Here is a 16,946-nt window from a genome sequence, read left to right on the forward strand (position 1 = left end):
TATTTTGAATGTGATTAATAAATCAATGTCAATAAGAGACTGGTAAGAAAAAATATTATATTAAGAATGATTATTCCCTAAGACAGTCAGGACACCACATTCTTCATCAGGTACGACAGTAAATGCCATGGGTGTGGGGTGTGGGTTCGGCTCTTACTCGGGCAAATTAAACATTTGTTACATTCTTTTCCTGCGTGAGTGCGTGCTTTATGCGGGATATAGCGTGAAGCTACAAAAAAATCTTTTTTTCCAATATACCGCCAACTAGTGTTAAAACACTCAGTTCAGCATTTCAGACAGTATATAGAGAAACTTAAATGTGATGGAGAAACGTCTTATATAATTAGTATCCTATCTCAGCGTCTCCCCATCACTAGGGATATAATAATTACCGTTTCAGCCATGAATATTGTGGGAATATTGCCGTTTCGGAGATTAATAATTCCGTTTGTATTTACGTCAGTTGATATCTGATTAATTCGTAATAAAGTCTATGCTACACACGTTTGCTTGTTATAAGCATTCTAGACACTGTTTTTTCAGGTTCCCAGGTTCCTTTTGCCAACCCTGCCATGTGCGGGATGCACCGTGCTGCTAAATAAAAAGAGATAGAAGAGAGAGAGAGAAGATAAAATCAGGAGTAAATGTCACTTAATTCGCATTGTCCTGGAAATTGAGCGGACGTGGGTAGTGTCTTAATAGTAGATTTTCTCTGTCTATCCTACTATACATTTTGTACGAAGTGAGTTTTGTCTGATTAGCGGTATAATTACACCATCGTCTCTTTGTCTGGATAAAAAAATGTTTTGAGTTTTGAAATAAGTACCTACAGGATTAAGAGCTTTAGGCTTCATCATTATTATATCCTTGTTCATCTTAAGAAATCTTTGTCTAAAAAATTTACTCTTGCTTTCATATAAAAAAATCACTTATTATCCTTCATATCTGCCAGTAAGTCCTACTAATATTATAAATGCGAAAGTTTATAAGGATGGATGTTTGTTTCATTTTCACGCAGAAACTACTAAACGAATTTAAATAAGACTTTACAGTTATATAGCTTACACATCAAAATAACACAAAGGCTACAATTTATACAAGTGAAGATTTTTTTAATTTGGCTAAAATACGAGTATATCAACAACTTTAAGCGGGCGAAGCCGCGTAAAAATAGAAATAATTTATTCCGTTCTCTAGTACCTACGAAATGATGAGAATTTCTGGTAAACATTCACTAGTATACAATAAAACATACCACAAATTCACACCATTTTCTAATTCACCCCCCAAATATACTCCACTTTAGTCATAATTGCAATGGCGACATAATCAGTACGCGTAATTTGAATCACTAATATACCTTAGCTGAGTAAATATCACGATTAATTATTAACGGATATAATTGTTCAAATTGTCTATTTGTGAAGCGTATTTTGTATGTAAATTGATAGGATTTTCGTAATTATCTAACGGAATGGTAATTTGTTAACGGATTTAACGGATTTACTGTTTTAGTATTAAGTAATTAGGATGATTAAAGTTGCAATTCTTATTCGGGACTATAAATTGCTTTAATTTCTTTGCTGTGATAAAAAAGATAAGGCGCGATTACGTGTTGATTGGCGGAGCTCAACGCCGTATTTCGTCGTGTTTACAGTCAGACGCCGTGGGCCTCAGGGTGGCGGCATAAATAAATTAAGTGAAAATGAAATATATAAATTACTACCGATGGTGGCAGCAAACTGCTGCGAGATGAACGCCAGGTTAATTTGAAAATTAATCAGTCTCGGTAACGAATATGATGAACATATTGCGTTATAATGTATATATTTGCATATTTTATAATACAGACTTCACTGTATATTATGAGAGTATCCGAAGAAAACTAGTTTTCATAAATAGTATTTAAATAATTTCTGTAAATCTAACGGAACAAAATTGAAGCCGTGTTCTTCTGAAGCCTCATAAAGCTATTATTATGTCAATCTAACATTTCTTTTTCGTTCTAGTCGGAGCTCACTGTATAGAAATTATAATTTCCTTTCAATACAATGAAAATGAAAATATTAGAAAAATAAATTATTCGTCTCAAATAACAATTAAATGTGCAAGTTATCTGTCCTGGTAATTAAAATAAATATTATTTCTAAAATATCTAAAAACACTCACCATCGTATATCACTCCTTTGACCAGTTCCTCAGTTTCGAAGACCGAATGACTGACCGTTACATTGATGTCACTATTTCGTTCACTCAGAGTCACTATGCCGTTACTGTCACTTGGAATCCTCGCGAAAGAACAAGCATCGCCCACCGTACGTTCATTAACACTTGGCTCACTGACTGTCGAAGAAACTCCGTCAGTTGTCGTCGCTTCGTCGTAAGTATCATCTGAAACTTCTAAATTAGTTTCTATTTCTCTGTTACTCTCTTCTTTATCTATTTCTTTATATGTAGGTGGACCGGGAGACCTCCCAGGAGCAGGATCCCCACTGGGTAAGTTAAGGGTGGAACTATAAGGTAGCAATGCTAAAATTATCACTGTTAAAATAACAATAGGAGATCTGTTCATCTTGAATTTGGTCGGACTTTTGAAGCGTTTGGTCAGAATGGCTTGGCATTGCTTTTGCGATGGCATCGCATGTGTAATAGTCATTTTATGTTTGTATCATTTCTGGGTGTTGCTTGGTGGTTGTGAACGTTCATCATCATCTGAAATGGAAAGATAAAGTTGTATATATAAGTATGTACATTAATATCTTTTCAGTAAATCACAGATATATTATATTGTCTTTCATATTGAAATTGTATTTTTTATTATTTAAGATTTAATAAAGAAATGACAAGTAGAACCTAATATTAACACATTTCTTTCATAATAATAATTTACATTTTAATAAATATTAATCATATATTTTAAACCAAAACTCCAAATTACGGTTAAATATCATATCGATTTAAATTTTAAACAAACATAATATTTATGGTAAAACTGACACCGTTCAGTGCATTTGTGAATCAAAATGTAAATTTTAAGAGCACTCCTCAAAAAGACCGCTAAAGAGTGTCGTTTGCATAATATTAACATATTTACATGATGAAACACGTGTTTTTTTAACTAAATATTCTTTTGAATCACATTCTTGCTCTACAGTACAAATTGGATGAGTTTTGAACGTGTATTTTTGTAGTAACTGTTATAGCTTCACCCTTACCCTGCAATGGAGTATAAAATATACAATAAGGCAGAGTAAGCAGAAAGAATGCAGTACTATTAGCCACTCCGTTCTCTACTCATCATTTCATTTAGTTCCTCCTCGTGAGGATCACACCCACAATCATAACGTTTATATTCTGACGCTTATATCATATATTATGTTTGTTTATATCACTATTTTCACTATACAATCAAAAGTAGTTCTTGGTCTATCAACAAAAAATCTTAATTAATATAAATCTTCTTTATCAGTTCTACATTTAACACTTACTTCGTAGATTGAGTTGTTAATTATTACTTAAAGCTCACTTTAATCTGAAGCAATAACATCAATCATTCTGTTTGCGCAAACATGTTTTTCAAGATGAAAAAACATTTTGGGACGAGATGCTAAAAGATTGGTCTTGCTTTTGTGCAGCTAACCCATTTCCTATACAGAGGCTTCTCTTTATTTTGTTTTTATAGTCGAAATTTCATATATATTTAACATGCTTCTATTAGGTCAATTAATAACCAAAGGACATCACTTGAAATATCAAAGAAGCCTTTAACGTCCTATGTAATAAACGAATCAAACACTTCTCAAGTTTACAATGATTGTCTTCAACCTAGTCATCAAATTACCAAAGATTTTTAATTTAATATATGTGTATAGAGAGAGAGAGAGAGAGAGAGAGAGAGAGAGAGAGACCACAGACCTCTATAGAGCTTCACGCGATATTTCACACATATTAGACAGAGTGAAGTTAGTGTTAAGACACTCCGTTTCCCACTTTTAGAGACAGTGGAAAAAGAATCTAAAAGTGATATATGTCCATTTCTGTGGTAGCAACCCATCCATTTAGATAATTTTTGGCCTTAGATGCTTAATAACGTCCTGTAGATGTTCAACTCACCGCATCAAGTAGAAAAACCACTTTATTATTAAAAAGTTTACTTTTTTGTACTTTAGCTGTTTTTCGTACATAGCGTGGTAGGAATCTGGGAACCTAGTATTAAAACGCCCCGTTTCATTAAGACACTTCACTCCTCCACTTTTTCCTGAATTATCGAGGCTTTCCGTGTTGAGTGACGGAACTTAACGCCGCTCTTTGCCTTGTTACCATAGCGAGGAAATGACAATAATGAACATTGACGAACTCGTGTTAAAAAGGTTGTTATTATAAAAACACAAAATTCAACCGATCTTGTCACAATATTATTGAGAAAAACAGAGTAATTGATCACAATTTCTTACAAATTTGTATAACGCTTTAACGCTTCTTTTTTAAATAGAGTAAGTATAAGCAAACGGAAATTCGTTGCTACGAAATACGAAAATTAGCTAAAAAAATATACGTAACTAATGATCCTCTACCATCGTTACTATGAAAACGATCATAAATAACAAATTATTAATTGAAATGTTGCCAAAAAATACATTCTCATATTTTTTGCAAGAAATGATAAAATCTGATTCTCGTAGACGTTATTATTAATGTCCGCCATTAGCAACCGTTAAAAAACTTTGCTAACTTTCTTGCGATTCGTGTTTTCAAGACTTTAATCCACTAACTAATTGTTATTGTTTTATTGCAATAACGACTATTATATGAGAGGGTGATTGAGTAATATTGTATTAAAGGTAGTGGATTCGATTTCTAAAATATATTTGCATTTTGAAGATTTAAAGAGGCTGTCTGTAAAAGCAATGGTTGTTGATTCAACTCTCACAAGGGGGAATAAATAAAATAATTTCTTCGTTCTGGTAACAAGACAAAGCGCGACGTTAAGTTCCGCCAATATGCCGTTCGTGAAAAATGGAGGAAACAAACATTAAAAGCAAACTAACAAAGGTGAATGGAGTGTCTTGATATTACGATGTCGCTATTTAATTTGTTATGTAAAAAAAGTAAATACCTGTATTCTCTCTATGTATCGGCGTAGAACCCCGAAATTTGGCATTTAGGTTCCTTGTAGTATAGTGGTAAAATATAATTTTCCGAAATTTTAGTATTTACAAAAACAATTTATTATATTAATATGTGATAGGTATATTTATGTACCATTTAATAAATATAGTAAGTAATTATATTAATCAACTCTATCAATTATACAACTCTCCAGCACTATTGAGCTAGCTTACCGCTGATTTATAATATTACTATAGAGATCCCGAGTACATGGTAAACCAGTATTAATTTCAATAAGAGGTTTGACGTAGTTGAAACTTATTTGATTGTATAGTAAAAATTAAATTAAATTAATCAGCTTCACGCTGTATCCCGCTACAGGGAACGCCAGGTCCTTGCCTTAGTGCCAGAGTGAAGAAATGAAAATATTAAAAAATAACATTTATTCCTTGGAGTGACAAATGAATTATCTGGATGCGTGGCACACCACTACTGTGCGGTTTCGTAGGAATTTCCTTCCACGCGCCACCGAACTGTGGAATAGCCTACCCGCGGCAGTGTTTCCAGGTCGGTACGATATGGGTACCTTCAAAAAGCGCGTCTATCTCCACCTCAAAGGCCGGCAACGCACCTGTAGCTCCTCTGGTGCTGCACGGGGTCGTGGGCGGCGGTGATCATCATCAGGTGACCCGAACGCTCGTTTGCCTTGTCCTTTTTCCATAAAAAAAAAAAAAAAAAACCCACAATCGTCACGTTATAGTCACACAGTTTCCATTAGGGTAAAATTCCATTTCCTCGCCCTCGTAACAACACATAACGCATCGCTAAGTCCCGCCATTCAACACGAAATATCACGAAAATCAAACAAAAAGAGGAACAGAGTGTTTCAGCACTATGCTGCTGTCTATACTGCTATATGCAGGATACAAAGTGAAACAGTTTTGATGTCCGATTGACCTGAAATTTGGCTTAAAGCTTCTACTACATTAGAAATTACGTAATATAATCAATATTGTTGTTTATCCAAAATGACCGCACCTGCCGTATAACCCACCTAATATGGGTGTCAAATGAAAAGTTGGTATTTGTAAAGTAAAATACACCATGAAAAAATATCTAGAAATTTACTATTAAGATAAGTTGAATAGGTTTTCAGTTGGTAATTTAAAATGGTTTTTTAAACATTTTTTTTAAACCTGCCTCTACTGGTTTTGACACAGTGTGATTTTTTTGCTTCACGCTGTATCCCGCACATATCTGAGGGAACTCGTAAACCTAGTGTTAAGACAATCCGCTCCTATTAAGACTTTCATTCTCCACTCTCCACCGAATTCTGGAGGTATTGCGTGGTGTTGAGTGGTGAAAATCAACACATCCCTTTGCTTAGTTACCAGAGCGAGGAAATGAAAACATTAAATATTTCATTTTAATTGGGAATCGAACCCACAACCTGTCGCGCTTGTAGTCATACGCTTGTGCCCCTGTACCACATCTGGCTTCTTTAATCTTATTAAAAAAATATTATTACTTTTCTTTTTATACATATATCTAGGCTAGTTTTTTCGATAGTTATAGGTCTTTTTTATATATTTTTCTTTTTTCATTAAAACCAAAAATATTGAGCACCTACAGAAACGAATGTTCGACTCTGCCTTGGCTCAGAACCACCCATACCCAGTCTTAGTTTAGGTTCCCATAGTACTTACTTACTGTAAGTAAGTACTAAGAACCTAAACTGTAGAACTAATGTAAAAAAAAATCTAAAAAATCCTAAATCTCATCCAGTCGTAGACGTTTTCCAGACAAGCAACGCAATAGAATACAAATATTTTTTAGACTTCTGTTACAACAAAAATCATGGACTGTACCAGCCGTGAATACTAAAGAGATAAATCTAGGTTTGTTTAAGGTTACATAAAGTGGATTTGAATACAATTTTGTAGGTTTTCTTTTATTTATTTTTTTTTTGGTCTTTCTTTATTATTTTTTCTCTGTGCTCTGGCACCAAGGCAAATACCCGGCATTGAGTTTTGCCACTCAACACGCAATGCTTCGAAAAAAATTGCGGAAAGTGGAAAACGGAGTATTTTTCCTCCCAGGGTTCCCTCTGTCGTGCTGCATGCGGGATACAGCCTGGATCTCTATTTTATATAAATTTTAGCATCTTTTATGCTTACATAGAACTTAGATAAATTATGTTATCTATGTATTTTATTGTCAAATTTTGTCCTTTACATATTACGAGTGTTAATGACGCCGAACTTGACTTTTTTTTCTTTAATATTTTTTATTGTAGAAGATTAATGTTACATTTATACCTTCTAAAGTAGGCTAAGATTTTGAATCTTCACCAAACAATCCGAATGTTATATTTAATTCTTCTTAACCTAGAACCAAATTAAGGTAATCTTTCAAGTTTTGTGGAAGAGATTTCAAAGAGTAGGTATTTAGTTCACTCATTTTCTCTACTCTCCGTTCATACAATTTATTCAAAGTCCATTTAAAAAAATATATTTGATTGTCAAGGCATCAAAGTACATTCTCTTTTCAGACTGAAATAATGAAATTAAAAAAATGTAGATTAATAATAATTAAATATTAATATTTACTAAGTGAAACTAAGAAAAATATTTAGTTCCATATCAGGAATCTACGTTTGGTTCAAACAATCAAATATATTATAACAGCGTCACAATAGCTTCAGTTTGTTTGTTGAAACTAAATTTATGATAATCATCACGACGTATCGTAATACTGCAACACCGCAGATACAAAGAAATTGCGTATTTTAATACTTTTTAACCGACTTGTAAGAAAAGGAGGTTATCAATTTTTTTTTTATGTTTCTTACCTCATAACTTTTGACTGGGTGAACCGATTTTGATATATTTTTTTTATTTGAAAGGTGAAGCTTCCCGTGTCCCATTTTTCTTCAAAATTCACTTCAAAATTATTTCTATAATTTTTGTACAATTATTTTTCACTTTTTAGTTCGTTGTTAGATATCGGTTTTTCTTTGTTAAAAATTATTACTTGAAGTCTTAAATGACGAAAGAAATACAGGTGACCATATATCGATTTGAAAAAATATAGACAGCTCTTTTTGTCACAAATGTCAAAATCTAATAATTTAAACGGCTTTAACAGGCTTAAATTTTTTTCTCATCGTATTTGAAATTACATCAAATTCTAGATAGTAGTAGATTGTTTTTATTTTTTTGTGGGTTAAATAATAAAAAAGCAACTTATCATTTTTCCTCGTGGTAGCAGTTAATGCCGCGTTTTCACTTCCCCTGAAAAAAGTTAAAATTAGTTTGTCCCCTGAAATGGAATCGAACCCACAATCGTCGCGTTTACAGTATATACTAGTCACAGTGCCACGACTACCTTAAATTTTAATATAAAGTAAATATTTTCCACTTCTCTTATCTGTACTGTAAAAAAATAATTCTCCATTTAAAACATCAAGTAGAACGTCAAAACAGATTTTCTATGTCCACATTACGCTGCTATACATCCGTAACGTATGCATATATTACGTGATGACTTTTTACGAAAAAAACGTAACTTAAATACGTAACGTAACTCAGTACCGTTGACAGAAAGTTCGTTTCACAGATTTTATGTACACATCAAATAAGATAAGACAAATAGAATAGTATTTTGACAAGCAAATTAAATATTTCTTGTGTACAAATGTCTATGCAAATATTATTAATGTCAAGGCATGTTATTTCTGTATGAGTTTAATATTATTTTGGTCAATAAAAAAGATAGTGTCAGTAAACTCTGGTAATGATATCTCTTAAATTTTTATTATATTGGAATTTACGTGACAAATTCCGTAGATAAAAAAATACTTTGACAAAATTAAAATGATATCTTTTTTAAGAGGTAACAATCTGAAAATAATGATAATTATACAGTAAATGTTATACCTACAATACTTTAATTTTTCAACGCCTACGTTTTACATTTTGAAATTTTCAAGAGATCTATATATTCGTCTCATGGATCAGTCAGTTTTATTTAGCAAAGCGCTCCTCCAGAACGACAGAAAATGGATTGTGCCCCAATGACAGCGTTAAAAGCGTTAAGTTAATAGCGTTAAGTTAACAGCGTTAAGTTAATAAAAATATCTATTTCAATTTGCCCCTACCTTCTCAATAGGTAAGTACGAAAGGGCAAAACAGTATTAGATAAAGCGGTATAGTGTCGCTGGAATGTTCGTGAAACGGGTCGATTCAGCCAAGGTTAGATGCGAAAAAACCTGGCACGCGGTCACACCGAATGCTTATAGAAATTATAATATAATTTATATATATACATATTTCTTTTTTATAATAGAAAATTGTCGTTTTATAATACAAAATGACTACAATTACAAAATAAATAGCTATTTGGTCCTTATTATTTTATTTTGTTAGGTTGTGAGAGTAGCTCTGATAGAGGAGTCGAGAGTTAAGGGCTCGTTAAAATTGAGTCTTAGGTCCCAAGTCACAGGTCATGCCACTCACATGATGAATCTAAGGAAAACTAAAAAAGTTATTTTTTTCATCTAAAACAATAATAAAATCTAAGCGATAAATTTAAAAATAAGGACAATTTGAACCCAGTATTAATTCAGGAAAATTATTATATCTCAATTATTTTCATTTTCTGGCTCTGTAAATAAAGCCCGGCGTTGTGTTGCGCCACTTAACACGTAATATTACATGTAATATTTGCGAAAAAACTAGGAAAGAGAAATAATCTTTCGAGCTTATAAAATTTACATTATTTTTTTTAAAGATATTTGTTTTTTATGTTTAAAAAATATTTAAATTTGTTCTATATTTGGAAACGACAACTGGGTATCAATGGTAATCATGTATGGTAGACGAAGAACTTTTTTGTACTAGTTTATTAATCGATTTGTGGGGTCATTTGGGGCCGTCATGGCACAGTACACGATTGTAAACAACGACGGTTGTGTATTCGATTCCGACTTGGAGCAATAACTAAATGTTCACATCCCTCATTTATCAATTTTTACGGTCCTTATAACTTTTATCCCTAGCACTATAGTAGAAGATTCTTGAAGTTTCTAATTTCCCTACTTAAAAATTGTTTCAAAGAACGATCATTTGGCGCTAGAAAGTGCTATTTATTTTGTTATTTTATAAGTTTGAAGCGACCATAAACTAGATACATTGTTTTTTTTCTGCTGAACTTAAAAATTCTGTTTTAAGTATAAAACAAAGTCATTTATGAAAGTCATTTATGAAAACCAGGGTGGATGTTTGCTCCACTTTCATGCAAAAACTACTAAACTGATAGTAAAACTGACACAAGTTACGTAAAGAATAAACCACGGAAAGCCAATTTTTTGTCCGTTTTCCCACTGAACTTATAAAATAACGAAATAATCTCAATAGTGAAACCCATTCGAGGTAAAAAAACTAGTATATTTATAAATCTAAACATGTAAAAATAACTTTAAAACCTTTTAAAATCCACGTGACATTTTGATCCTGCCATGTCAGAGAGAGCTTATGAAACTTTATTTAGATTCCCGTCTCCTGTCTTTGTATAATGTCAATAGCTTTCACCTAACGTTTGACATAGATTGATTCTAGAATGTTCTATTCTATAATTTTATTAAATTGTGGTTTTTAAGTTCCGAAAGGGTGAAATTTAGTAATAGGATTTACTAAGAACTCGCTGTCCATCCGTCCGTCTGGTCTATCCGTATATCTCAAGAACCCTAACAGTTAGATAGTTGACATTTTCTGTTGCCGTTATTACAACAAATATTTAAAAAACTGAACAAAATAAATATTTAAGGGGGTTCTAATACAACCAACGTGTTTTTTTGCTCGTTCTTATAGATGGTGAAGTCCAACTCGCACTTGACCATTTTTTTATTTATTTGCTAACAATAACACACTACTAATTATTTAAATTTTGTACCTATATATTATACAAAAAGAAACACAAAAATTATAAGCAAATTGTGATTAACTAATAAATGAGGAAATATACCTGTTTGTATATTTGTATGCAATTTTTGTTGCGGGTTAGAGTCCTAGGAAATATTTATATTTAATCATATAAATAAATAAGCAGCATCACGCTGTATCTCGCAAGCAGCTTAGCAGCTTGCAGATGGGCTTCTGCTTACCCCTTTCTGCCGAGTTCGGAAGCATTGCTTATATTGAGTAGCGGATCTCAACTGCGCGATTTGCCTCGACACCAGAGTGAAAGAACGAAAATATTAAATATTTCATTTCCACGAGTGGAAATCGAACCCCAACCTGTCGCGCTTACATTCACACGCTTGTAAAAATTTAAAGAAAGTACCCAAATTATTAGAATAAAAACGCGAACTTCTTCTAGTTTAGCTTTTACAATACAGTGTAAGCGTAGTCCACTTTACAAATGGGGTTGGCCTATTGTCTCATAGACTATGCTTGTAACCGTGTACTCGCTATTCTCAAACAATGCTCATGTCATTTACTTGCGTTAGGTACTCGGGGGTTTTTTTGGTTTTTTATGTACGGTAAAATAAAGATTTTATGACGTAATTTTCTTAAAATGTCTAATGAAAAATATTTTAAATGATATAATGCTAATATTTTTGTTTTCTGTACTATATTTTTTAATATTTTTGTTATCTGTACTATATTTCTGTTGCTGAGTGGCAGGCAGATTACGCACAGATGAAAGGATGAAAGCGTAGACCTCTGACATTTGGTTCACTTGGTTGTAGGTACCGTGAAGTGCAAGACTATATTTTTTTTCCCAAATTCCTACAGGAATGGTAAAAATCAGAATTTTTACTTTTTCCTTTTTTGTAGTAGAAAGTCTAATATAAAGCCAAGTATCTATTTAACATATACTCGTATAAGTAGAATACATTACATTTCAATACAACACATATACGTCATCTATGCATACATATATTAAATAAGACAATTTTCAAAAAAAATATCAACATTTTCCGATAAATTTTGCAACTCTAATAACAACAAACGTGAAAGCGGTCTTAGAGCGAAGGTCATGGAACAATACCCCCATATTTCTAAACAGTCTGACTCACGTTATTAACCTCAGTACCGTAAAGCCTGCAAAGGCAACCCCTTTAATGCTTGGTTTGTTTGATATTTTTAAAAAAGGAGTATAGAATTATTTAATGTATATAGATGTAACGTAAGTGTATGTAGGTTTGTATACTTGCGTTCACCATTTACTTGGAAACTAAAAATCTTTAGTAAATATTTTTGGTCAATGAATACATAAAAAATAGTCAAAGTTTTATTAAAATCCATTGTCCATGCATTACGTGCACTCTTCTTCTTCCTTCTAACATTAATCCTGGCTTTTGCCAGTGTATGCCGTTCTACTCAACCTGCTCTACTTTACACGGTCTTTCACTTCCTCGGCAGTTAGACCATTAACTCTCGGTCCTAAGTAATGTCCTGTATCACATCCAACCAGTGCTTCCTTGGGCATCCGGCACTTCTCACTTCAGGTGATACATGAGTCATGTAGCAAGGCTATTGCATCTGATATAATTCCTAGGCCGGTGTCCACGTGGGAAAACCATAACAAGCGACACTCTTGGAGCTCGTCCGATCCGCTCGTCGCTTACACGTCGCCGTCGTCTAGTCTACAAATTTCGCGATAATAATTAGCAACATACCATTTAATTTATATAATGCAAAAAAATGCTCTTTCATACTAGAATTTAGGGCGATTTATTTATCTAAAAATAAATAATATATTTAATAAGAATAATAAATAATATATAATTAGTATATTTTTTTGAAAATATTTACATATTGTTACTAATGATGTTTGATAACAATTATCACTAATGAGAAAAAGATTAATCGATGAAATGGGCCCGTCATGGCGCAGTTGGACACCCATATACTGTGCTCACGATCAAGCACGATGGTTGTTGGTTCAACTCTCACTCGAGGGGATGATTATAATTTCATTTCCTCGCTCAGATACACAACGCAGCGTTGAGTTCCGCCATTTAACGCAATATCATGAAATCTCGCCTACCTGCCTGCCTACTATGCGGAATAACACGAGTAGCTAGCTATTTTTACGTTTTAATTTCCTTTACAGCATAAACATAATATCCACACCACTCTTAATTGACGTAAACATAACAATCTTGATAATGATAAGTAAATATTTGACATATCATTAAAATAAAGAACAGTGAAATGTTCTTTCTGTTTCTGTGAATTTAGCGCTGTAAGTGATTTTAACTTTATTACATTGTTTATTGAATAAGATTAATTGTTAAGCGGCATACATATTGACGGAAATTATTATTTTTTTAATTTTTATAATTTTTTTAATCAGAATTTTTTTTTTAGCTTCATGATTTTACCCTGCCGAGGGAACCTAGTGTTAGGATATTCCGACAATATTATTAGCTTCTAAATTTGACTGTCGTTTTCAGAAATTTGAGAGAAACGAGAAACAGTGGTACAGATGAGGAAGATATCTTCATAATATTGTTTTATAAAAATATATCTAAATGTATTTTACAAAATAAAGACTCATTCGCGGGTTCACCCGCTTGAACTACATATTTACTAACCTACTAATCTGCAATACTTCGTTTATATAATTTAAAAAATAATATCTATATATAAGTATATAGTTTTTATAGCAATTTTGTCGAAAATTCTTTTAATTGGTATAACTTTTTTATTTATAAGCCGATCGAAATAAAACAAGCACTTAATGCTAAGAGAAGCTTGCCATAATACAATAGTGAAAACTGTAATTTAATCGGTTATGCTGTTTCTCAGATTAGCGTGAACAAATGCACTAACGCACAGACAAACAGATAAAATTTTAAAAATCATTGTGTTTGGTCTTATTACCCCACTAAATACCACCAATATATATTTTTTATTGTTTTGTTGTAGTGTATCTATAGTTAAACTTTAATTTTGTAAACGTTAGAAAATTGTTATTTTAAATCTTACATTATTTTTTTTTATTAAATGTAGTAATTATTTTAAATTAAATTAAAATAACTAACTACTTCTTTCAGCCACAATGCACAATGTAATACAAGCTTTATGTTAATTGAAACAATGTAATATATATATTTGAACAAGTCAATATAAATACTAGTTTCGAAATGAATTATGATCTTATTACAGTTTTGACTTTACAATATGCAGTTCGAGGAAAGAATTTGTCATAATTATTCTAAAAAAACCATCGACATCATAAAAGATGTGCCCAAGAAAGATATGTGCCCTATCGTCCAGCAATCTGTCAAGAACATAATACAAAATGAAAATTATTTATACTATGAAATTGATAACAGGATTATATCAAGCGATGGTGGAAATTTTTTGGGTGATTTAATGGAAATTATTATTAAAGGAAAAACAAAAAAGGGTGATAAAGAGGACCATATATTTGTGAAACATATTATACCAGAAGAAGGAATTCTTAAAGGAATGCTTCATATAGATGTGTGTTACGCTAAAGAATTTTTCATGTACGCCCAATTAAGAACTACCTATGATGAACTTTACACTGAATCCAATATTTCTGCAAGGGATCGGTTAAGGAAAGTCAAATGTTACGATTGCAATAATCATGTTATCCTCCTGGAAAATTTATCTCGCAAAGGCTTTAAAGTACTGAATAGAATGGATATCGTACCTCTAAATTTCACCGAAGACGCAATAAAGCAAATAGCAATGTTCCACGCACTATCATTTGTTTTAGAACATAAAAGGCCAGAGTATTTTGAAAAAGAGATCAAAACCTTTCAATCAGCTTACACAATCGACGATGGTGAGGAATTTCTTAACAATTGGAGAAGCTTAATTGTGACTATGGTCGACGAAGCGTTTAAATATATTAGTGACGACAAGAAAGATAAACGAGATATCGTTGCAGAGAAGACTTTGGACAAATTCCCCAAATATTTGACTGGTAAACTTGGAGAAGTCAAATGTATATGTCACATGGACCTTAGACTTAACAATATACTAATGAGAGAAAATGTGAGTTTAATTTTATATTCTCAATATATATTTATTAGCTTATATTCTGAGCCAGGCGTGGCCCAGTAAGGTGACATTTCATTTTTAATAATTATACCTATTTTTTTTGTCCCGTTCTGGTATCCTACTATATATATTTAAAATAATTATAAATATTACATTATTAATTAATTTGCTTTTTACAGATTGATCAAGAAATTGAAACAGTCTTAATTGATTATCAATTAATGAATTACAATACTCCAGTACTGGATATAATATACCTCCTTTACACCAGTACAGATAGGCAATTCAGAAATAAACATATGGAATATCTAAAGGACTTATATTACAAGACATTAAGAAACCACGCGCTAATGTTTAATTTGGATATAGAGACAAAATTCCCAAGAAGTTTGTTTGAGAAGGAATTCAAAGAATGCTTGGACTATGGACTGATGATTGCCACATATGTTCTGCCTTTTATTTTAACAGATGATCCAGACGTGGTAAAAAACAATACAAATCTCAAAAATATAAAGGTTAACAAAGTTTTTAATGACAGAATCAATGAAATTTTAGAAGAATTCATAGAGCGGGGAATTTTGTAATTATGAACATAATAAAGTTATATTTATATTTTCTGGTTTATTTTTTTTTAGGTCTACGCTGTATCTTCCTCATAGCAAGGTAGGCAGAGGGAACCTAATGACAAGTATTTGTTCTCCACTGGTTTTTTTAATTCGAAATAAACAAAATATATAGGTTTTTTCTATGTAACTGAAATTAAAAACAGTTCTCTTCATTTAAACTGATATATTATTCAGGGAACCAATCGTAAAGCAATCTAAAAGATATATTTCATGTTCAAAAGGCATTTTAATGAACGCTCTTGGCTTATTATACTCACTTTTAAAAATCATTCGTTTCTTTATTATAAATTTTATTGTATAAGAAGAAGGTTATAATAATAAAATACAATTGAGGCCAGTCGTGGCGCAGGGGCACACGGGGAGACTGTAAAATCGAGTGGTTGTGGGTTCACTCCCCACTAGAGGATAGGAGGAGGATGAAATATTTATTTAAATTTATAGTTCCATTTCTTTGCTCTGGTGTCGAGGCAAAGCACGGCGTTGAGTTCCACCATTCAACATGCAATGCGTCCAGAATTCTGCCGTGCCTCCAGAATTCCGCCGAAGTCTGGAGGCACGGAGTGTCTTGACACTAGGCTCCCTCTGCCTAACTTCCAAGCTTCTTTTTTAGCTTCATGTTTTATTATCAGTCGTGGCACAGCGACGAAAGCTTGTGACCGTAAATGCGACAGGTATTTGGTTCAATTTCCACTAGAGGAAATGATTTCATTTCCTCATCCTCACCTCATCCATAATACTATTTTCATTACATCGCTTTAATACTGAGATAAAGTGTGGCGTTGAATTCCACTAATCATCACGTGTCTCCAAAATCAAGCGGAAATGGATGGATGGAATGGAATGGAGAATAAGCAATAAAGCAGCAGCAGTTTGTCAATGTAAATGTAGCGCGGTTTCAAAGCACTACGTTCCCCGTTTTCTACCAAAAAAATGAACCATTGCGTGTTAAGAGACGGATCTCAAAATCACACTTTGTTTTTCTAGATAGAGGGGAAGATTAAAATACTTAGTTACATCTAGTGGGAATCAAATCTTCTACTATCACATTCACAGTCATAAACTGTCCACTGCGCCAATATAGTCTCATATTAATCGCACAATGACGACCATTCCACTAAAAACATACAAAAAATCGTATATATGAAAGAGAAGGAAGATTATAACA

At 32.5% G+C, this 16,946-nt stretch overlaps 2 protein-coding genes across 5 annotated transcripts in view; one reads left to right on the forward strand and one right to left on the reverse strand.

Moving 5' to 3' along the window:
* The window catches only part of LOC146537473 (uncharacterized), a 223,246-nt gene that overhangs the window by 160,928 nt on the left and 45,372 nt on the right, over positions 1 to 16,946 (reverse strand). For all 4 annotated transcript variants that reach the window (XR_014878103.1, XM_085187608.1, XM_085187607.1 and 1 more), the window contains exon 2: positions 2,170 to 2,712. Coding sequence is in view for 3 of the 4 variants with exons in the window: in XM_085187608.1 (XP_085043734.1) it covers positions 2,170 to 2,656 (487 nt within the window). In the remaining variant the exon portion in view is untranslated. The remainder of the gene's footprint in view (positions 1 to 2,169; positions 2,713 to 16,946) is intronic.
* LOC146537475 (uncharacterized) lies at positions 14,261 to 15,774 on the forward strand. Its single transcript, XM_085187610.1, has 2 exons — positions 14,261 to 15,149; positions 15,335 to 15,774. Exons 1-2 carry the CDS (start codon positions 14,304 to 14,306, stop codon positions 15,737 to 15,739), a joined length of 1,251 nt encoding a protein of 416 aa, XP_085043736.1. The 5' UTR covers positions 14,261 to 14,303; the 3' UTR covers positions 15,740 to 15,774.

The sequence above is a fragment of the Heliconius melpomene genome, chromosome 7 (genome assembly GCF_056956725.1).
Source record: "Heliconius melpomene rosina isolate 202511_hmr_F chromosome 7, ASM5695672v1, whole genome shotgun sequence".
NCBI classification, from domain to species: domain Eukaryota; kingdom Metazoa; phylum Arthropoda; class Insecta; order Lepidoptera; family Nymphalidae; genus Heliconius; species Heliconius melpomene.

Bases quoted from the DNA above. Each gene is read 5' to 3' on its own strand.
- LOC146537475 (XM_085187610.1), top strand. From the start codon at position 14,304: ATGCAGTTCGAGGAAAGAATTTGTCATAATTATTCTAAAAAAACCATC. The intron at 15,150-15,334 runs GTGAGTTTAATT...TGCTTTTTACAG, and splicing joins ATATACTAATGAGAGAAAAT to ATTGATCAAGAAATTGAAAC.